At 41.3% G+C, this 24119-nt stretch overlaps 1 protein-coding gene across 1 annotated transcript; it reads right to left on the bottom strand.

Annotated features, from left to right (window-relative positions):
* Window positions 1–322: 322 nt before the first annotated feature.
* On the bottom strand, window positions 323–22121 carry LOC114551732 (NLR family CARD domain-containing protein 3; the record flags this gene model as incomplete). Its single annotated transcript, XM_028572695.1, has 10 exons — window positions 22057–22121; window positions 17809–18007; window positions 11719–11847; window positions 9457–9561; window positions 8649–8727; window positions 8287–8494; window positions 6424–8191; window positions 6160–6333; window positions 5440–5613; window positions 323–356 (listed from the first exon to the last, which is right to left on the bottom strand). Coding segments are annotated over exons 2-10 (2748 nt in total), but the record flags the coding sequence as incomplete, so codon positions are not given.
* Window positions 22122–24119: the final 1998 nt, after the last annotated feature.

Genomic DNA, 24119 nt, shown 5'->3' with positions numbered 1-24119 from the left:
TCCTCTCTACCTCCCAGTAACAGCGACCAGTCAGACCATCTCTACACAGCAGCTGAGGACAGTCAAACCTCTCTGGATGATCAGGATATGGTTGATCCTCCTTCACTAATGTCACCTTCCTGTTGTTGTCAGACAGTTTGAGTTTTCTGTTCACTGTGTTTGTGTCCAGTGTGAGTTCACAGGAATCTGACGGAGAGAAGGAGACACAACACAGCTGCAGTTATTAACCAATCAGCACTCTGATGATGACATCAGAGGGTTGAATAAGTGATGTCACAGTTTGATGAATGAAATTAAAAACACACTTACACTTCCTCAGACCTGGTGTCAACCATCTGACTCCAGCAGGCTCCATCCTAAAAGGAGGAGGAGGGGGAGGTCAATCAATGAAAATATTTAATTCAGTTTAATTTGTTTAAAGTGTCCAATCGTAACAGATGTTATCTCAGGACACTTTCCAGATAGAAGAGGCCTAAGTCAGGATTTTATTTCATAGTACGCACAACAACCGTCCTCCTCTGAAGCTGTTTACTGCTCCAGAAATCAGCTGTTCTTATAATAGGCTATTTGATGTGTAGGAGAGTGTTCCTATCGTACTTTATCATATCATAATGACCAGGTCATGAGAATATTACTGAAACTACAGGTTGTTGTTTTATAGGATGGAGATGTCGGTCTCTAGTTCCTGATAAGCTGATCTATAGGCTGCTATATGAACACTGTGTTATTCAACCAAAGCTGCATGAAAATAAAAATAAAAGCCATAAGAGGGAAATGAATGATATATGTTATAGAGCACAAATAAAAGTGTGTGCCTATTAAGTTTGGACATTTATGAATTCATGAATTAGACAACGTCGTCCTAACTTAACTGGATAAACAGCTTGACTTTAGAGGGAGTCTCGGAACTTCTTCCCTGGGATCAAACATTTTACTGTTTAGGCTATCGTTACATTTGACGTGTTTACCGTCCATATGTCTTTTTCACTACAATTCTAAAGTCTTTACACTGGCTTCCTATGCCCCAACGAATAGATTTCAAAATTCCTCTGCTGGTTTATAAGTCGCTATATAGTTTAGGGCCAAATTACCTTTCGGATCTACTTGTGAACTATGAACCGCAGAAGCATCTAAGATCATCAGGGACAGGTTTGCTTGCAATCCTCAGAATCAGAACAAAAAAGGGGGAAGCAGCGTTCAGTTTCTATGCACCACGTATCTGGAACAAACTTCCGGTAAACTGTAGATTGGCACCCACGCTCAGCTTTTTTAAATCAAGGCTGAAGAACTTTCTTTTTGATACTGCCTATGTTTAATTCTTTGCACTGCACTGTATTGGGACTTTTATTCTTTTATTCCTGTATTTAATCTATTTTTGATTGTTTTAATTTTGTATGAATTGTTTTAATTTTGTATTAATTATTTTTAAATATTGTTTAGTACATATTATGTATACCATTGTAATCTCTTTGTCTGTAACTAATGTTGTATATTGTCTTTAACGGGTCTCTCTTGAGAATGAGGCCCTGTGTCTCAATGAGATTACCTGTATGAATAAAGGTTAAATAAAAAAGAAAGAAAGAGAGACAGAGAGAATGAAAAAGAAAAAAATTCATGGAATTACCAAAGAAACCAAAACAAACCCACAACAACCGATCATATTAACTCATAAGGTGACCACAAAGCAATCAAAAACACAAACACCACAATCAGCGATCAAATGGAAAGACCTTTTTTCAGAATGGTCTGAAAAATTACTTTTTCAGACCATTCTTTGTAAACCCTAGAAATGGTTGTGCGTGAAAATCCCAGTAACTGAGCAGATTAGGAAATACTCAAACCAGCCCATCTGGCACCAACAACGATGCCACGCTTAAAGTTGCTTAGATCACCTTTCTTTCCCATTCTGACATTCAGTTTGGAATTCAGGAAATTGTCTAGACCTGAACCAAACCCTTAAATGCAATGAAGCACTTGTCATGTGACTGGTTGATTAGATAATTGCATTAACGAGACATCTTACAGGTGTTCCTAATAATCTTTAAGGTGAGTGTATATGTACATGTACACAGTATCTCACAAAAGTGAGTACAACCCTCACATTTTAGTAAATATTTAATTATATCTTTAAAAGGGGTGATAGAATGATTATATAGGGTATTTCACACTGTTCCTTATGGTCTCCTACAGAACAAACCTTTTTACTTCTCCACATTGGCACAAAAAGGAATCACACACCTTCACCACCTATTTGAGAACAACCATTTCATGTCATTTAACACACTCAGAGAAATATGGGGTTGGGAGAGAACAATTCCTTCAATATCAACAACTTAGGCTTAAAATTAAAGGGGTGATAGAATGATCATATAGGGTATTTCACACTGTTCCTTATGGTCTCCTAATGGGGTATGTAACACTGGTTGGGCTGAAAATGGCCTGGTTGATATTTTATTGGCCCTTATGCATCCCTGTGTTTTGGCCCTATTTTTAACAAGAGCTTTTCTTCCAAATATGGTATGCTCATGAATATGTAGATGAGCTGCGTGCTGATTGGTTGAGCGAATCGCCATACACACGCATTAGAGTCGCGTGCTGATTGGTTGAGGGAATCCCCAATACACACACATTAGAGACGCGACAGAGTGTCATATTCCAGACACTGCAAGGTTTCGTTACCAAATTCACTTCTGAGACTTTTTTATACGAGAGATCAACTATATAAAGCTCAAATATGGGCCGTTTTACGAAAATGGATGGCTAATTGCAAATTTGGTAAAACTGTGTGTCGGAGTTCAGCTGCCTGTGCTGCCTGTGTTGCTGCCTTGCCGCCCGGCCTGCCTTTCTCCACAGACCCCGGCCTGCTGTGAGCTCAATTGAGCTCCAGCACGGCTGGCAGCCCGCAGCACCTCATACCCGCGCAAAGTCACCGTTTGGGCTAATGGACTAGCTATCAAATGCCGCTGCCCTGACAGAGCTCCAGGGCCTGCAACTCCTCTCTTCCTGCTAGCTAAATGGCCCGTGAGAGTGAGAGCGCAGTCAGCGAGCTTGTTACACCAGCGAGCTTGTTACACCAGCAATCTCTTACCACATGTTACACACATGTCATGCCACTTATACAACATCTAACTAAAGGTCTTATAAAGCTAACAACGGTGTCCGATTTCAAGTTAATGGATATTTGTGAGCTGTAAGGGTTTCGTTAGCTGCGACTGTTCCTTCAATCCTATGTGTACAGATTGCGGCTACTTAGCCTCATTTTTGGTCGTAATTTGAGTATGTTTACAGTTTGAATTTCATCACGCCACTTATACAGCATCTAACTAAATATTTTATAAATCTAACAACGGTGTCCGATTTCAAGTTAATGAATTTTTGTGAATTCCAGAGGAATTCTTAAAGGAGGCTAGCTAGCTCTCATTAATAGAGCTCCATCCAGCCGCAGGCTCTATCAATGAGACTCACGGACAAGCAGCGTTTATTTCCCCAATCGTTTGTTTAAATAACTCAACACATTATAATTACACACATTAAAAGAGTAACTGGAACCTGTGGTAAGAGAATGCTGGCGTAACAAGCTTGCTGACCGCGCTTTCACTCACATACACCGAGCATTTAGCTAGCAGGAAGAGGGGAGTTGCAGGCCCTGGAGCTCTGTCAGAGCAGGGCGTTTCGTAGTCCATTAGCCCAAAACGGTGACTTTGTGCGGGTATGGAGTGCTGTGGGTTGCCAGCCGTGACTGAGCTCCATCTACCTCACATAAACATAACAGCAGGCCGGGGTCTGTGAAGGAAGGCAGTCCAGGCGGCAAGGCAGCAACACAGGCAGCACCGGCCTCTGAACTCATACACACAGTCAGACAAAATTTGCAATTAGACATACATTTTCGTAAAACGGCCCATATTTGACCTCTACATAGTTGATTTCTCGCATAAAAAAGTCTCAGAAGTGAATTTAATGGTAAAATAGCAGATGAACAATGTATACAATTTCTGAGATCTGCCCGACCTAGATTCAGAAGTCTAACTGATCTCAGGTCAGTTGTGTAGCCTATGCAAATGTTGGGGCGTGACAAAGAGAGAGACTAGAGCCAAATGAGGAGGAGCCGCAATAGTTGACATCAACTATGGGGCTCGTTGAGATTTGCCTGTTTTCAGAGGCATATTCAAATAGTGAGATTTGCAGAGAAAAGAGGTGTCAATGGGATTTAGAGGTTCTATGTATGTCCTAGTTACCCACTAAACTGTCACTCAACTATGACAAGGTAAAATCGGTTTTGCATTCTATCACCCCTTTAATGGGACAACACTGAAGAAATTACACTTTGCTACAATGTAAAGTATTAAGTGTACAGCTTGTATAAAAGTGTAAATGTGCTGTCCCCTCAAAATAAAAAAAACACGCAGCAATTAATGTCTAACCTGCTGGCAACAAAAGTGAGTACACCCCTATGTTAAATTCCCATAGAGGCAGGCAGATGTTTTTTTTTAAAGGCCAGTTATTTCATGGATCCAGGATACTATGCATCCTGATAAAGTTCCCTTGGCCTTTGGAATTAAAATAGCTCCATGTTATCACATGCCCTTCACCATACCTAGAGATTGACTTGGGGTACTACTCCATAAAATCATCTCTCAATGCAAATCAAACCAGCTATTAGGCTAACCAACATAAAACCATGCCAATCTCTAGGTATGGTGAAGGGTATGTGATGATGTGGGGCTATTTTAATGCGTACAAGATTAAGGCACCCGGCGCCACTGCCACTCTATCATTTACAGAGACCCAACAATTCCCCCAAGAGCAAGCATTTGGTGCAACAGTGGACCTTTTTTCTGTAGAGAAACATCAACATTACATCACTCACACACACACACACACACACACACACACACACACACACACACACACACACACACACACACACACACACAGATACAGTATATTGTGTTTGCACCGCAGGGACTAGGAAAGAGCCTTTTGAGGGACTTAATGAACTTAGAGTCTGTACCCTCTCAGCACAAGAGGAACTTAGAGAAATAATTGGTCCAGACATCATTGTACATCTCTGATCAATCACATGAGCCATGCAGCACTGGCAACTGAAATGTTAAACCTCTAGCTAACTAGTCTGCCGAAAGAGTTTATTAATGCTTCATCCACACACTATTTTTACTGCGTAGGAAGCACATTGCTTTGTGCTAAGCTAGGCTAAATCTGTCCTGCACCTTTCTCTGTTGAGATGAAACAGATTTGATCGTGGGAAAGAGGCAAAAAAGGATATTTCTTAAAACCACAGACAGTTCCTTTAACATACAGATATCTGTCCAAACTACATCAATTATTAACAAAAGGGAGTTATCATTTTAGTTCCTGGAGATGTTCTCCTTTAAAAGTTCCTACACACATTTCTTTTTTATGTCCATCCAGTGTTTGTACCTGAGAGTGTCCGGTCTCCAGAGTGGATCATCCAGTCCTGCCGACAGTAGCTTCACTCCTGAGTCTCCTGGATGATTGTAGCTCAGGTCCAGCTCTCTCAGATGGGAGGGGTTGGAGCTCAGAGCTGAGACCAGAGAAGAACAGCCTTCCTCTGAGATCAGACAGCCCGACAGACTGCAAAAACACAGAACACACAGGAACCCTCTGTGAACACATGGCGCCATGTGTTTTTTTATGCTTGTTTATTGTCCAGGTAAACCTGTACAGAGTAAACCTGTACTAAATGCACCTTATTAAAATGCACCTTATAGACTGCACGAGACACCTCATGGGAAGTTGCACAGGGTCCTTACAGCTTTTTACTGGTTTGAATGATTGTCTATGTGATTCTCTTTAGCTACTGTATGTATGCCTTTTTTAACCTGTTTGGCACCAAGACAAATTCCAATCAACTGTGTTGACATGGCCATAAAGTATTGCACTTGAAGGTACATTTTAGTCCAGATTTAGAATACATCTTTCAAATAATTTGTGGTATTTAATTATTCAACAACAAAAGCACATGATGAAAAACACTCATGTAAAGTAATTCTCTGAGTCTAATAACTACTGCCCAAGTTTATCGTATCAGCAGACACAAAGCTACAGGTCAGCTGTTTATCAACTAAAGTCAATCAGATTTTAAATGGTCATCAGTTGAATGGGTTAATGAAACCTGACCTGAGAGTCTCCAGTTTGCAGTGTGGACTCTTCAGTCCAACAGAGATCAGCTTCCCTCCTGAATCCTGCAGGTTGTTGTTACTCAGGTCCAGCTCTCTCAGACTAGAGGACTGGGAGCTGAGAACTGAGGACAGAGCTTCACAGCTTCTCTCTGACAGATTACAGCCACTCAGTCTGGAGAGAGAACAGGAAGGAAACAAGCTATTTTTATGTAACTCTTGTTGAAAGATTCAGAGTATTTAATTATGAATAAATCCCACTTACAGAGCTTTGTTGGAGACTTTGACCACCGGCAGTAGCATCAGAAGAGCCTCCTCTGAAGCACCGTATTTCTTCAGGTCAAACACGTACAGATCTTCTTCTGATGACAGTAAGATGAAGACCAGAGCTGACCACTGAGCAGGAGACAGTTCATCTGTGGAGAGACTTCCTGATCTCAGGTAACGTTGGATCTCCTCCACTAGAGTAGAATCATTCAGTTCATTCAGACAGTGGAACAGATTGATGCTTCTCTCTGCAGACTGATTCTCACTGATCCTCTTCTTGATATACTCAACTGTTTCCTGATTGGTCTCTGAGCTACTTCCTGTCTGTGTCAGCAGACCTAGCAGGATATTCTGATTGGTCTGCAGTGAAAGTCCCAGGAGGAAGCGGAGAAACAAGTCCAGGTGTCCATTTGGACTCTGTAAGGCCTTGTCCACAGCACTCTGGTAGAACTGTTTTGATGTTGTTTGTTTTCCTGACAGCAGGTTGACTCCAGAGTTGGTGAATGTCAGATGGACATGAAGAGCAGCCAGAAACTCCTGAACACTCAGATGGATGAAGCAGAACAGCTTGACCTGGTACAGTCCTCTTTCCTCTTTAAAGATCTGTGTGAACACTCCTGAGTACACTGAGGCTGCTCTGATATCGATGCCACACTCTGTCAGGTCTGATTCATAGAAGATCAGGTTTCCTTTCTGCAGCTGCTCAAAGGCCAGTTTTCCCAGAGACTCCATCATCTTCCTGGTGTCTGGACTCCAGTGTTGATCCATCTCAGCACCTCCATCATACTTGATGTTCTTCACTTTTGACTGAACCACCAGGAAGTGGATGTACATCTCAGTCAGGGTCTTCGGCAGCTCTCCTCCCTCTCTGGTCTTCAACATGTCCTCCAGAACTGTAGCAGTGATCCAGCAGAAGATGGGAATGTGACACATGATGTGGAGACTTCGTGATGTCTTGATGTGGGAGATGATCCTGTCGGCCTGCTTCACATCTCTGAATCTCTTCCTGAAGTACTCCTCCTTCTGTGGGTCAGTGAACCCTCTGACCTCTGTCACCATGTCAACACACCCAGAAGGGATCTGATTGGCTGCTGCAGGTCGTGTGGTTATCCAGAGGCGAGCAGAGGGAAGCAGATTCCCCCTGATGAGGTTTGTCAGCAGCACATCCACTGAGGTGGACTCTGTAACATCAGTCAGGATCTCAGTGTTGAGGAAGTCCAGAGGAAGTCGACACTCATCCAGACCGTCAAAGATGAACACAACCGGGAACTCTTCAAACCTGCAGATTCCTGCTTCTTTGGTTTCACTAAAGAAGTAATGAACCAGCTCCACCAAGCTGTACTTTTTCTCTTTCAGTACATTCAGCTCTCTGAAGGTGAATGGAAATGTGAACTGGATGTCCTGGTTGGCTTTGTCTTCAGCCCAGTCCAGAGTGAACTTCTGTGTTAAGACTGTTTTCCCGATGCCAGCCACTCCTTTTGTCATCACTGTTCTGATTGGTTCATCTCTTCCAGGAGGGGTTTTAAAGATGTCTTCTCGTCTGATTGTTGTTTCTGGTCTGTCTGGTTTCCTGGATGCTGTTTCAATCTGTCTGACCTCATGTTCATCATTGTCCCCTGCAGTCCTTCCCTTTGTGATGTAGATCTCTGTGAACATCTGATTCAGAAGGGTTTGGTTTGCTGCTTTAGCAATCCCCTCAAACACACACTGGAACTTATCGTGTAGGTTAGATTTCAGTTTACGCTTACAAACTCCCGCTGGACTTCCTAAATGAATACATAACAAAAAAGCTCATTAAGTAATTTTGTAAAGAAAACAGAAACATACTTTGACCCTTATCTGGAGACATTAGTAAACTTACTGTTCTGCAGACGGTCAGCCAGCTCGTCCTGCTTCATTCTCCTCAGGAAGTGCACTGTGATCTTCAGAAATGCCTCTCTGCTCCTCCTCTGCTCTTCATCCTCATCCTCCCTCTGACTCTCTGAGCATTCTGGGTAATCTGGACTCAGAACCTTCTGGAAATTCTTCAGCTCGTATTTCACAAAAGTGATGATGTCCTTCTCCAGCAACTGGAACAGAAGATTATATGAATTACACAATCAAACTGAAATCATTAAAGCAAATATCAGATCCATGTTCGACAGCCCACTGGTCTGAAAAGTGCATCATGGAGATGATTGTGAACAGAATAGATGTAAAAGTAGTTGTTGTACATGTACAGACCATAAAGATGGAGTCCAGGGGTGTTTGATGCTGCTGGGCAGACTGACCACTGGGAACCTCTGAGCTTTCCTGGTCCACTCTGTGGAGGAATCAGGAAGAATTAGCTCTCATCATGTCTGTCCACACAGAGACAAACACAAGGTAAAGGTGACTTAAAGTGTTGATTACAACATTGAATCAGATGGTTTCCCCTGACATTAAAGTGTTGGTGGTACTGCTGATACCACTGCTAATCAACAGAAAGAACTAAGAAGTAAACAAGAGCTACAACATGGTTGGCCTAAAGGACTCCTGAAGCAGCAGACTGGTATCATGATGCTAGGAGGTCTGCAGCTTCTGTGGTCAAGGAAGAAAACATTTGTAGGCAGGAGGAGTTACAGGAGTCTTGTAGAACAGCTTGTAGAGAATTCTGGTCATTAACCCACTCACTGAAACTTGGCCTTAAGTGTCCAGACCCAAATGGCAGAAGTCTTCTCATGGCAAATAGTGTCCTGACCCAGGTGACACAAACACTTACCGAGGGTTGCTGGATCTCCAGGTGGGATGTGCAGATGAAGTTACCCAGGAAGGGGCACTCTGAGGCGCACACATCCCAACTATCCCCCTGGTATTCAAAGTTGGATAAGAATTTTGCCATTCATGATTTTTAGCCTACCGTATGGCTATGGGAGATTTAAAATGCTTTTTAATGAGGCTAAAACACCAGATAATATTGGACCAAATCAGGTCCAATAAATTTCAAAACTTCTCTGGATACATACAAGTTGAAACAAGAATCACCAATATTATAATATTATTAACAGCTTACCTTTTTTCAGCAGAGGGTTGCTCTCCTTTAAAGTCAATGAGGCGATATTTTGACGAGTCACTCTTAAAGGACACACAGCTTGGTTCAGGTTCAGCAGAGTCTGGTCTTTGATGGATCGAGTTACACAGAGAGTAAGACCAACAGGGATGGTATTTCACTTTTTAGTATTCAGACACAAAAACTGCTGGAGATACAGGCAGCAACTAAAACAAGATTCAGTAGCGTTTTTTGGCACTGGTGAAGCGGGCAGCCACCCGTGGCGGCTTTTTTTCATGACATGTGGGGGGCGGCACAGGCACTTAAAAAAAAAATCCTCTGCGCCGTGAAGCGGTTTTTCCATTATCTATTATTTCATTGTGTGGGGAACTGGCAAATTGGTGCCCCCTGTAGCTGTAGGCACCCATGCTTGCTGAGAAGGTGCTGTGCACAGAAGCGGTGTCAGAAGGAGAAAGGGGAGAGGGGTGCGGGGGACAGTTCACCTCCGGGTCTCCAAAATGGAAAGGTCCGGACAAAGAGGGGAACAGGGGGATCCACTGTATAGACTAGAGCAATACTCTAATTGAATTAATGGGCTAAAGTCAGTCACACCTCGACTTTCCAAATAACGCACATTTCATTCATAATGTTATAAACTGGCCTATAGTTAATGCATATTTTTGTTTTTCTGAATTTTGTGAAATGGCTAATAAAAATAGGTAATACAAAACGATTATGTGATCACCAAGGTGAATTCGTTTATTCTTGACTTTTGGTCGTGAGTGACAGTGTTGGGGGGATGGGAAATCTGTTGATTGTCGAGAACACAGAGATGGACAGGAAAAGGTCAAAGCCATCAGGTGCCCAATTTAGAAAAAAAAGAAAAGAAGAAGAGGAGAAATGTGCAAAAGATAAAGGTATGCAACTATGTTCTCTCTGTATGATTACGGTATCCATGTCATAAATGAAGGACTCATGTTAATTGGTGAGTATAACTCTTACGTTTGTTAGCCTTTTTGCTATGACGCTTGCTATGTTTATACAACAATAATTTGGTTTTAACTAAAACATCAATGTCCTCAGCTACACAGATGTCTCCACAAATATCTGATATTGAGGATGAAGACCTCTTTGGGTCAGTAAAACGCTTATCAGTTAAATTTTCTAAGCACAAACAGACATTTGGAAAACCAGAAAAATGGGTTCAAATATCCAATTTTTCATTTTTTTCCACTTTGACAAATTAAAAAATTTGATCTTTAACCTGTCTTTCCAATTTTCTTTGTAGGCTATAACTTGTATCAGAGCGGGCCTCGAAACACTACCGGCCCACCGGGAAAAGTCCCGACTCTCCCGATTGCCATTCCTCCTCCGAGTGGAGGATGACACTTTAAATATAGACACTAGGCGATCTTGATTCAAGTCTGTGCTGGATATTGACAAGCGTATCACCTTTCGGTAAACGCTGAATGTTTTTGTATATTCGACTTCCAACACGTCATCCATTCTCATTCTGTCTTTAGGTCTGGCTGCTGTGCTCGAGTGGGGGGCGGAGCTAGGCAGAAAGGGAGAGAATATCATTGCAGTATTGATTAATGTAATGTAATTTTCGAAATTTCTGATCCTCTGAATAAAAACAGAAAATTGGAAAGACAGGTTAAAGATCCAATTTTTTAATTTGTCAAGGCGGAAAAAAATGAAAAATTAGATATTTGAACCCATTTTTCTGTTTTTCCAAATGTCCGTTTGTGCTTAGAAAATTGAACTGATAAACGTTACATGGACCTCTTTGCCTTTACTTCTCCCCAGCATGAGCCTTCAGGTGGGTTTTTGCATGTCTGTGTGTGTGTGTGTGTGTTTGTGGGAGGAATGAGGGGTAAACACTTGCCACTCTGCCCTGTCTTCACACACATGCGAACGCTCTTGGAGGGGGTATGCCTAGGTTACAAGACAACTGGACAACTGTAATTTAATGTAATCGAAGGGTGTCTCGCCCAGGGTGTAATTCAAAGTAGAACCGCCACTGACAAGATTAACACAAAGAAGTTCAATAAACTATACAAAAAACTGGGGTAAAAAGTTAAAACACCAGAGACTTTATTGGACCAAACCAGAGCCAATATTTACCTAAAGTCAAGAGTTGAGACTGGATTAACTGGTCAACTTTCAGATATGAGAATATAAAGGGATGTGAAGAAGAAAGATGCTGAAAATAAACTACAAAACTTCTCTGGATACATAAATGTTAAAACATGAATCAGTAATATTATATTATTAACAGCTTACCTCTTTTTAATAGAGGGTTGCTCTCCTTTAAAGTCAATGAGGCGATATTTTGACGAGTCACTCTTGAAGGACAAACAGCTGGGTTCAGGATCAGGTTCAGGTTCAGGAGACTCTGGTTTCTGCTGGGTCCTGACAGAAAATCACATTTATTTAGGGTCACATGTTCAGGTAAAGTCTCCCTGCATAAAATATAATATTAATATGAATATGTATGTAGGCCTAAATATCTTTTGAAATCTGGATTTAAATAAATATACAGTAATATTTCAAAATGTTGTCTAAACAGAAAGATATTTTGAGTAAAAAATATTCTCATTTCAGTCATCAATTACAATAATTCCTTTCCACAAAAAACACTTTATTTGAAGGAGTGTGCATGAGACGTTTTCCCCTGACATTAAAGTGTTGATTACGACTTGTGAATGAGTGAATGAGATTGCCACCATTAATAAAATATTTACAGAATTTTAAGCTGAACTGTATACCTCTGACTGCCCTCCCATTGCAGACAGAACGCTTAATGATATAACTTTCCCCCAAACAGACGTTGACTCCGCAAAGGACTTGGGCGGCTTTATAACCCACTGCTGAGGTTCAGGGTGCCATTTCCTCCCTACAGAGCAGTAAATCCCCGGGGCAGGATGGCTACACTGTAGAGTATTCTGTAGCATTCTCCTCACGCCAGTTCTAAGAGATATGTACGAGGCTTTTTGTCTGTGCAGACTTCCGGAGACCCTGTCGAAGGCCACTATCTCCCTAATCCTTAAGAAGGGGAAGGATCCCCTGCTTTGCGGCAGCAATAGACCAATCTCACTCCTCAATGTGGGCCTCAAAATTCTCGCAAAGGTTCTAGCACTCCGTCTTCAACGGGTGATCCCCGCAATTATCTCACTAGATCAGACAGGGTTCATGCCTGCCCGACAGTCTTCCCAAAACACTAGATGCCTACTTAACATCATTCACTAATCAAGTAACGACACCCCGGAAATGGGTGATTGACGCCGAAAAGGCCTTCAACAGGGTCAAGTGGGGGTAACTATACGAGGCAATGGACAGGTTTGGCCTGGGTGTTAATTTTATCCTCTGGGTCAAATTGCTATATTAATTCCAAATGGCCTCAGTTCAAACTAACGACACGTTATCAACCCTTTTCTCACTCCGGATAGGCACCAGACAGGGCTGCCCTCTTTCCCTGCTCCTGTTCGCCATTGCGATCGAACCTCTGTTTTGCTTCGCTCAGAGGAAGGTTTCGAAGGTATCACACGATCTGGCACAACTCACAAAGTCTCACTTAATGCAGACGCCCTGCTCCTGTACATCTCTATCCCTGCCGTCTCACTTCCTGTGATTTTAAACATTCTGGAAAGGTTCAGTGCGTACTCCGGCTACAAGCTCAGCTACCAGAAAAGCGAGCTCCTAGCGATAAACTCTTTGGCTAGACAGCTCCCACGCTCGTTATCGTCATTTAAGTGGGCTGAGGCAATATTACAGTCCCCTAAGACTTGCTGTTTTTGGACACCTTTCTTTTTTTGGATTTTTGTTTAGTAAATATTCAAGTTCATCACATCGCCTGCCATCTCTTGGGTCTAACATTCTCTACTGGTATGACAACAGCATAATCAAAGGAATTCAGGTAGATACTGTACAACACAAAATGAGTTTATATGCAGATAATCTTTTACTTTAATTACAGAACCCACAGGTATCACTTAAAGAAACTTTCAATATCATCAACAGATTCTCCCATGTCTCGCATTACACTATCAACTAGAATAAATAAATTTAACTACCCCTCTCAGATGACGCATGGGATTTTAGAGCTCAGGAAAACGACCCAAATCAGAAAATCATCACTAGAATTAAACAAGTTCACCCCACTCTGGCACAATCCAGTGTTCATGTTACAGAACAAACCTTTTTACTTCTCCACATTGGCACAAAAAGGAATCACACACCTTCACCACCTATTTGAGAACAACCATTTCATGTCATTTAACACACTCAGAGAAATATGGGGTTGGGAGAGAACAATTCCTTCAATATCAACAACTTAGGCTTAAAATTAAAGGGGTGATAGAATGATCATATAGGGTATTTCACACTGTTCCTTATGGTCTCCTAATGGGGTATGTAACACTGGTTGGGCTGAAAATGGCCTGGTTGATATTTTATTGGCCCTTATGCATCCCTGTGTTTTGGCCCTATTTTTAACAAGAGCTTTTCTTCCAAATATGGTATGCTCATGAATATTTAGATGAGCTGCGTGCTGATTGGTTGAGCAAATCCCCATACACACACATTAGAGTCGCGTGCTGATTACCACATCGTCATCTACTCTCTTCTTCCATCTTTTCCTCACTCGCTCCCATGGCCCTGTCATGGTCACTCACCACCTCCTCGGCTTCTTCCCTGTCATGATTCTGTTTCTGCTTCTCTGTATAGCCAACCACCTCTCCTCCCTCCTCGGCTTCAGGTAATGCTGATGTTGAAGCAGCTACTACAGCCCCAAACATATCAGAAATGTTGGAACATTTTGAGGAATCCGCCTGTAGATTCTTAATCTTTTTCTCCCGTAATTTCTCTGCACCTCCCTTGTACTTTGGTAGTCGTTTGTCCATTTTAACGTGGATGCTAAAACTTCCAACATAACTATTACAGCTCGTGTCTCAGGGCCGGGAGGCATGGCCATAGTGGGATTCGTAAATTTGCGGCCCGAAATGCGGAAGCCTATGCCCAGGAACCTGTTCAACCCAGAGGTGAACTGTTCCCCACTCCCCCCTCCCCTTTCCCCTTCTCACACAGCTTATGTGCACGGTACCTTCTCAGCAAGCAGGGGCTTTTTTAAAGTGCTCGTGCCGCCCCCCATGTGTCATGAAAAAGTGCCGCCTTGTGCAGCTGCCCGCTTGGCCCATGCCAAAAAAACGCTACTGGGGAACAAAGAGCTGGGGTGGTCTGAGAGCTCACTCGGATCAGATTTTAATAACAGGTGAAAACAGGGCCATAGATATCCCAGAGTTCACCTGGACGACAGGCTACAGTGGGCTGGAAACACAGAGACCCACACTTTCCACTTCCGGGGGCGCAGCGCTGCAGCGACCTGGGCTCGTGCTACTGTTGCTTTTGTTTGTTTTCTGTAAAGTGTTTTTTGTTCTACTAAGTGTTTATTTATCTCTCACAAATGCGCTTTGTTTGTTTGTTAGCAATACAGACGTGTGCTTGTGACGGCATTGCAAACTGAGATAACTCATCTGCCAGCTATTGCGGGCAAACAATAGCCTCGAACAATGGCATCAAGCCTACATCTAGCTGGTCTGCTGCTGGCTCTGATGATCATTAGTGATCTTTTATTTCCATGCCTCGCAACACAGTGGGAATATGGACTACGACGTATATACTCCAGAGACACATTGTTGTCTCTCCAATCATTCAAGTCTACACCCCCGGATTATCTACTGGCTGTCATGCGAGCCACACGGCCGCGGCGAAAGCGAGGAAGGCGGGGAGGCGCCAGAGAGCATCTCCGCCGGCGAGCAAGTAAACCACCACTACCATCAATAATCCTGAGCAACGTGCGGTCTTTGATGCCCAAGATGGATGAACTCCGACTCAACCACAGAAACTGTTTTGAATTCCGGCAATCAAACCTTCTTGTGTTTACTGAGACCTGGCTCCACCAACGAGTCCCTGATACTCTGCTCAATCTGGACGGTTGCTCACTTGTGCGAGCTGACCGCTCCTCAGAAACGTCCGACAAGAGGAGCGGAGGTGGCTTGTGCATCTACGTGAGTGACAAATGGTGCAAACAGTATACAGTCAGAGACACCACATGCAGTCCGGATATAGAACTGCTCTGTCTATCCCTGAGACCACACTACTTCCCAAGGGAGTTTGGCAGTGTTATTATAGTTGCTGTTTATGTCCCCCCCAGCGCCAATGCAAGTAAAGCTGCTACATGTATAGCAGAGTGCGCACCTGAACAGCTGCAGCGCACACCCTCTTTCTAATTCAGATCAAAATACAATACACCTAATCCACTCTTACAAATCTGTTTTTAAGTCAAATAAACCAGAACGTAAGACTGTTAATGTGTGGACAGACGATGCCGTTGAGACTTTAAAGGGGTGTTTTATGTGCACAGACTGGTCTATATTTCATGCACTAGAGCTTGATGATGCTACTGAAACAATAACTGATTATATAAAATTTTGCTCTGACAATGTGGTAGATAAGAAAAATGTTATTGTTTACCACAACAACAAAACTTACATTACAAAAGAGATTAAAAACTGTATAAATCGGAAAAAGCAAGCCTTTAGAAACAAAGATAAAGCAGCGTTGTTAGTTGTTCAAAAAGAGCTCAAACAGCTTCTCAGAAATACAAAAGAACAACATAGACAAACCATGGAACAACGTATACAAACATCAAATACTAAAAAACTGTGGGCTACTATGAAATCAGTCACTAACATGAACCCGCCAAAAAAAAAAAATTATCGCAGTGGATGAATTACAAAGGGCAAATGAGCTGAATGACTTTTTTCTGAGGTTTGAGTCAGAAAATTTCTCCCAGGAGCTGGACAGTCTGTGGCAATCTATGCCCTAACGATCACACCCGCTGGCTGGAAGTGGATCCACCCAGCGTTCAGCGCCTCTTTAAAAAGGCGTGCACCAACAAGTCAACCGGACCAGATGGACTACCAGCTTTTCTGCTCAAAAACTGTGCAGAGGAACTAACATCAGCATGGTGTCCCATATTCCAACGGTCTCTGGACACGCAGCTGTTCCAGCTTCATGGAAGAAATCCATTGTAACACCAGTCCCTAAAAAGCCCTCCGCCTCAGTGAATGATGACTTCCGTCCCATAGCTTTGACCCCTATCTTAATGAAATGCCTTGAAAAAATTGTAGTGTCCCAGCTTAAGGCAGAGGTTGAGCCAGTGTTGGACATGTGGCAATTTGCCTATAAACATGAACGCAGTACTGAAGATGCCTCCCTCTGCATTTCACATCTTATTTCTAAACACCTTGAGGATACAAAAGCCTATTCTAGAATATTATTTGTTGATTTTAGTTCAGCATTTAATACTGTGCAACCTTATCTGCTTTTAAAGAAATTGAATAATATGCATGTTATACCAATGACTGCAGGACAGTACACCCAAATAATTATATTGTACAATTTGCAGATGATACAGCAATCATGAGCCTTCTTCAGAAGGAGACAAATCCGTCTGTGTACCATGATGAGATAGACACATTTATTAAGTGGTGTGACACCAACCATATGGTCGTCATAAAAAATCTGAAAATCATCCAAGTCGTGTCTTACAAATACTTAGGTGTCCACATAGACAATCTTCTCTGCTGGAAAACACACATTGACCATCTGTGTAATAGACTGCCTTATTTTTTAAGGCGACTGAGACTGTATGGAGTAAGCAGCCAGATCATGCTCATGTTTTACCGGGCGATTCTGGAGAGCATTATTAGATATGGAATCACAGCATTGTTTGGCAACTTAACAGTGCAGCTAAAAAGCAGGCTGGCTAGCACCCATAAGGCAGCTCTGAGGATAATAGGGAGGAAAGAATATAAGCCCATACAGAGCCTGTATGATCAAGCAGTCAGAAAACAAGCCGAAAGAATCCCTGCAGACTCTCTACACCGTCTCTTCCCTGAATATGAACGTGTGCCAAGATGTAAAACAAACAGACTAAAGTTATCATTTATTCCAACTTCCGTTAAGCTGCTGAACTCCAGTAGTAAATCTTAGTAGTAAATATACCAGCCATATTTGCACTTTGCACTTTAATTATTAGCCTACCGTTAATTCTCAGGATGTTGTGCTGTCATGTGTGTCCTTCTTTTGTGTCCTTGTGTCTTAGGACGCTCTGCTGATCTCACTTTATGTTGATTTTATCCTACTGTATTGTATTTTTATTTATTTTTTTATTTGAGAATGTTTTTATGTTACATATTGTTTGTGTTGTGAAGCAACGGATGTGGCACTGTGTCCAAGACAAATTTCCCCTCGGGGACAATAAAGTGTATTCTATTCTATTCTATTCTTGTTGGAGGATTCACAACTCACCTCAGTCTTTGGCTCTTCATTTCAATATGTTCCTCCCCTTCCTTCTGTCTTCGCCTCTTCCTTCTCCTCTCCTCCATTTTAATTGGCCTGTCCCTTACAGGTCGCCTTCTTTTTTAAAGAAGTGGTGTCTCCATGGACCGGTGACTCTTCATAGACACAGCTGGGTTCAGGTTCAGCAGGGTCTGGTCTCTGATGGGTCCTGGTAGAAAGAGAGGAAGACCACTTTTTAATCTCCAGAAACAGAAGCTGCTGGAGAAACTAGAAGCTATCAAGCAGAAAATAAAGTCTGAAGCTCTTCACTGAATGATTTCTGCTCTCTGCTCATCCTGCTCTGTCATTCATTCTCTTTCTGGGAGAACAGGGACACTGGAAAGACTCCAGGACTAATGTCATCTTTCTGTCCTCTAATGGAGACAAGACTCCAGGACTAATGTCATCTTTCTGTCCTCTAATGGAGACAAGACTCTAGGACTAATGTCATCTTTCTGTCCTCTAATGGAGACAAGACTCCAGTACTAATGTCATCTTTCTGTCCTCTAATGGAGACAAGACTCCAGGACTAATGTCATCTTTCTGTCCTCTAATGGAGACAAGACTCCAGGACTAATGTCATCTTTCTGTCCTCTAATGGAGACCAGACTCCAGGACTAATGTCATCTTTCTGTCCTCTAATGGAAACAAGACTCCAGGACTAATGTCATCTTTCTGTCCTCTAATGGAGACAAGACTCCAGGACTAATGTCATCTTTCTGTCCTCTAATGGAGACCAGACTCCAGGACTAATGTCATCTTTCTGTCCTCTAATGGAGACCAGACTCCAGGACTAATGTCATCTTTCTGTCCTCTAATGGAGACCAGACTCCAGGACTAATGTCATCTTTGCACAGAACATTCCTGTCCTGTTAAATAATGGACATGGAGACACTTTTCCATCTTCTCCATATATCACTACAACAGTACCAGAGGCATTTAGGTCACTACATTTTATTCTGAAAGGTTCCAGAGGAAACAGTAGAGTCCTGTTGTCTGACTTTAGTCTGGTGGAGACGACAGTTAGTTTTCTGACAGCAGGAGAAAGGAAATAACTAGAGGCCATCTTATGATGCATCACACCGACCAAATCAAGCCAGGGGCTTAAAGTTGGCCCTTCCTTACTTCCTACCCCCTTGCTCGGGGCCCCACTCATCTTCAAACTCAGCCTTCATATAGATCTACACAGCTGTAAAGTTTTCTGACTGCAGCCTCACGGTTGGGACAGACAGAAACATCTAAAACCTCCTCTGTAGTAGTTCATGTTACAACATGGAGATTTATCTTCAACACAAGAGTTCTTAACACTTTCTCAGGAAATAAGAAGTGAAGTAGAAACATTATATTTAACATTACAGAGCCAGAAACTAACCCTGAAGAGACCAAAGACTAACGTGGTGTTAAAGTACCAAACAGCAACTTACAGTTTCTTCAAACAGTCCAAAGAGTTGATGAAAAAGAGTTGAAATGAAGGATATATATAAGACAGAAATAAAGGATCTATATAAGACAGAAATAAAGGATCTATATAAGACAGAAATGAAGGATATATATAAGACAGAAATAAAGGATCTATATAAGACAGAAATAAAGGATCTATAAGACAGAAATAAAGGATCTAAATAAGACAGAAATGAAGGATCTATATAAGACAGAAATAAAGGATCTATATAAGACAGAAATGAAGGATCTATATAAGACAGAAATAAAGGATCTATATAAGATAGAAATAAAGGATCTATATAAGACAGAAATAAAGGATCTATATAAGACAGAAATAAAGGATCTATATAAGACAGAAATAAAGGATCTATATAAGACAGAAATAAAGGATCTACAAAACAGTATCACTTCCAGATACCCACACCATATGGCGGTGGATCTTTGTTTGAATTAACCACAAGTCCAGTTGAGTTGGTTTTTCTGCAACTTTCTGCTCTAAAACTAAACTAACCACAGCTGGAGTTCACCAGTCTAACGTTACAGACATTATATTATATATATATATATATATATATATATATATATATATATATATATATATATATACATACAGTATATTAAAACGTTACAGACATTATATTATATATATAAATACAGTATATTAAAACGTTACAGACATTAGAGTTAAATTACCTTCAGGTGGATCTTCACACGGAGAGAAAAAACTGCGTCACAAACTCTGGAAAGTGAAAGTAAACTTTAAACAGGAAATAGGAGGAACTACCAGAGAGGCTCAGCATTACCAAATATAGTAATACACAGACTGACTGTTAACATGTAATAGAGTCGTTTTTAAATCTTGAGTATGTTTTGATTATAATAGAGGATAGCTTGTTGAGAGTACACACAGAGAGGAGCAAGTAGTAAATAATTAAGTCATTCACCAGCACAGAGATGCTGTTTCAGAATGTAGTTCAGTGGTTACCTGGCGCCCTCTAGTGACATCAGCAGGAACTACAAGCAGAGCGCCACCAAATATATTCACACATTAAAACATGTTTACAACTTTTATTGGTTTAATTTCTATGTTTTTATCTTAAACATTCACCACACTTTTTAAATTACATTTTAAATGTATTTATTTCGGTAATACTATATCCCTTTATTTTAATCATTTTTATTATATATACATATATTCTTTTAATTCATTATTTTAAAACGTAATCCTTTTATTTTATTGTTTTCGTATAAAGACAGTAAATCTGAAAGATATATTTTGTGAAGGATTATTTTCTGGCCTTTGAGGTGATGTATTGCTCCTCTAATGGATCCATGTGAAGAATGGTGATGTAATGGAGGTGTGAGAGTGTCATGGTGATGTAATGGAGGTGTGAGAGTATCATGGTGATGTAATGGAGGTGTGAGAGTGTCATGGTGATGTAATGGAGGTGTGAGAGTGTCATGGTGATGTAATGGAGGTGTGAGAGTGTAATGGTGATGTAATGGAGGTGTGAGAGTGTAATGGTGATGTAATGGAGGTGTGAGAGTGTCATGGTGACGTAATGGAGGTGTGAGAGTGTCATGTGTTCCTCTGAGATGAAGTGAAGGACTAAATGGTTGAATCCAAGCTGCAGCAGTGCTGCTGTGTGCTGTCATGGTGTCTGATCAACAGAGAGAGCAGACAGACTCCAGGAGGACACATTTAAAAGATGCTTCTCCTGAAAGAAGAACTAAAGAACCAGCAGTCAGCTGGCTGCTTGTTCTGGAACATTCTCTCAGACACACGTTGGACCAGCTGACCTCCATCTTCTCTAAATTATCTCTAAATAACACCAAGGATTCACTCTCATCCAGCACATATTAACTCACTATTTCTTCTATCATATATTATATATGTTCACACATCAGGATCCCAATAACTATGTAAACATAAGCAGGATTTATGGGGGGCATTTTACAAGTTTTTGTTCCTTTTTTAAGGTTTTTGTCACGTTTTCAGACCTTATTGCTGCTTTTTTCTATGTTTTTGTTGATTTTTTCAGAGTTTTAGTTGCCTTTTTGGAATGTCTTTGGACAATTTTTGACGTTTGTGCTGATTTTTTATGTTTTTGAGTATACGTGCAGGTAAGTGTCCCAATTTCCCTGTAACGTAACCCTGTTTGTACAGGTCCCCTGACCAATCAGATATCCTGATCTTAACCACTAAAGGTCAAATGCTAACCCCAACCAATCGAGTTGCTTCGTAGGGCGGGTCTTGGCGTGACCATAGTGGAATTTGGGACACTAAACTTCAAGCAAACCATGTTTTTGTTGCTTTTTTCAGAGTTTTAGTTGCCTTCATGGAATATACTTTGTGACCATTTTTTCCGATATTTTATCCCAAAGTCCACAGAGGCAGCCCGGTTGGTAACTTAACTTCATCAGAGCCAGCTATAGATGACGATTGCATTTCATTGGACAATTCTGTTGTATAATGACAATACAAACTTAACCTGGAACCTTTTAGCAGAACCATGAGAGTTGTGTTGTGTCCCACTTTACTCTGATGGAGACGACCATTTATTTTCTGACAGCTGGAGAAAGGAAATAAAGATCAGCTGTTTGATTCCACTAAATCACCAACATGGAGATTTATCTTCAACACAAGAGTCGTCCACACTTCCTCAGGAAATAAGAAGTGAAGTAGAAACATTATATTTAACATTACAGAGCCAGAAACTAACCCTGAAGAGACCAAAGACTAACGTGTTGTTAAAGTACCAAACAGCAACTTACAGTTTCTTCAAACAGTCCAAAGAGTTGATGAAGAAGAGATGATGAAGAAGAGGGTCACTCTCCACCTGGAGAGAAATGACACAGGTGAGCTGTTCCCTGGAATGTGTCCCAGCTCCACCTGTCAGGAAGCAGACAGGAAGTGATGCAACAGGAGCAGATTTTCACAATAAAATGACATTTGGACTGCTGTTGATGCTCCATTACTGACTGAAAGATTTAATGACTGTAGACACTAACACACAAGCTGAACATGTTTCCTAAAATATGAAATCCATCCCCCCCCCTCTGTCTTCTTTCCTCACTGATACCAACAGTGAAGTCTTCAACACAAACATATTAATGTGGGAGTGAATCAGACCTCCAACAGACCCAATCAAACAGCTTTTCTGTCCCATTGATGACATGTTACTGCAGTAAAAGTACTAATAGCACATTGATGACATGTTACTGCAGTAAAAGTACTAATAGCACATTGATGACATGTTACTGCAGTAAAAGTACTAATAGCACAGTGTGAAGTTCAGTGTGAAAAAAGTGAAAGACTTTAGTACTTGACTGCTCTGATTGGAGTTTTTTTCAAGATGCAGCTCGACCTGGAAGACCTCTGCGACACCGAGACATCTTATCATGTGCAAATGTTAAAAAAGAAAGACCACAAAAACACTGATAATAATGTTATGCTTTTATTGTGAAAAAAACATGACAAGTCAACGGCATTTCTACAATTTGATGATCACAGCTTCCATCTTTGAAGGACTGGAAGTGGAAGAAGTTGACAATGTTCATAAGGAATCTGTTTATCATGAATGTGCCGCAGTCATTTAAGGTAACGTCACTAATTGAACAAAGCACAACAGTAGATTAAACAACAGACAGACTACATTACTAATAGACATATTTTTCTTAATAATCCAACTTCTCTGATCTTAAACAATGAATAGAAATGTAATATATTAATTAATATTCCTAATTTGACATATTTAATACATAAGAAGTTATTGATTTCTTTTAATTATTCCAGATATTCAAGTTTCAGCAAACTACATTTCCCATGGTGCAACTGCACCCTCCCTGTAGTTGTGCTGATCAACCTTTAAACCTTTAAACATATGCAGCATCTCATTACGAAAGTGTCATTTTATTACCATTATATTCATATATACAGTCTATGGTTTGGATGTTATTAAACGTAACACTAACGTAATTAGATAAAGATCCTGAACACCAAACAAGTAGAGAAGTACTCCGTGAATCCCCCCCATCCTGGAGTTCACTGGCTTTAAAAGTTAAACAGAAAGACCACAAACACATCACAGTAACTTGATGCTTTTATTGTGAAAAGAAACATAAGTCAAAACTAAACATGACACAAGTCAACGGCATTTCTACAATTTGATGATCACAGCTTCCATCTTTAGAGGACTGGAAGTGGAAGAAGTTTACAATGTTCACCAGGAATCTGTTCAATCATTCTGGATTATTTTATACAAAGTTCATTCATTAGTTCATAACAATAACCTGAAATTTTTCTTTAAGTGTGATCCTGTACAGACTCAAGTGATCAGCAGTGAGAAACAGGAGGAGACTCTCCGTCCTACAGAGGACACAGAGACACTGAGGAATCAGAACTGAACCTGAACCCAGACCGAGGAGACCAGAACCCAAACCCAGGATAGAGAGTCTGAGTGAATGTGGTGTTGAAGGTGTTGAAGGTGTAGAGGTGGATCAGTGAGTCAGAGGAGACTGTGTAGAAGGACAGAGAGCCAGCAGGACAGTCCACATACACTGCTACTCTATCAGAGACAGAGGGGGGGGGGATGGATGTTCTGATGTTATTGTGACAGACAGAGTAACGACCATCAGAGCAGGTCAGACTCCAGGACTGATCATTATGTCCAAATTCACAGTCATCTCTGTCTCCTCTCCTCCTGATTTCTCTGTAACTCACTGATATATAAACATCTCCTCTCCTCTCAACCTCCCAGTAACAGCGACCAGTCAGACCATCTCTACACAGCAGCTGATGATAGTAGTCAAACCTCTCTGGATGATCAGGATATGGC

Source organism: Perca flavescens, unplaced genomic scaffold, assembly GCF_004354835.1.
Source record: "Perca flavescens isolate YP-PL-M2 unplaced genomic scaffold, PFLA_1.0 EPR50_1.1_unplaced_scaf_4, whole genome shotgun sequence".
NCBI classification, from domain to species: domain Eukaryota; kingdom Metazoa; phylum Chordata; class Actinopteri; order Perciformes; family Percidae; genus Perca; species Perca flavescens.
The sequence above is the reverse complement of the archived record's forward strand: the minus strand, read 5'-3'. Positions and strand labels throughout refer to the sequence as shown.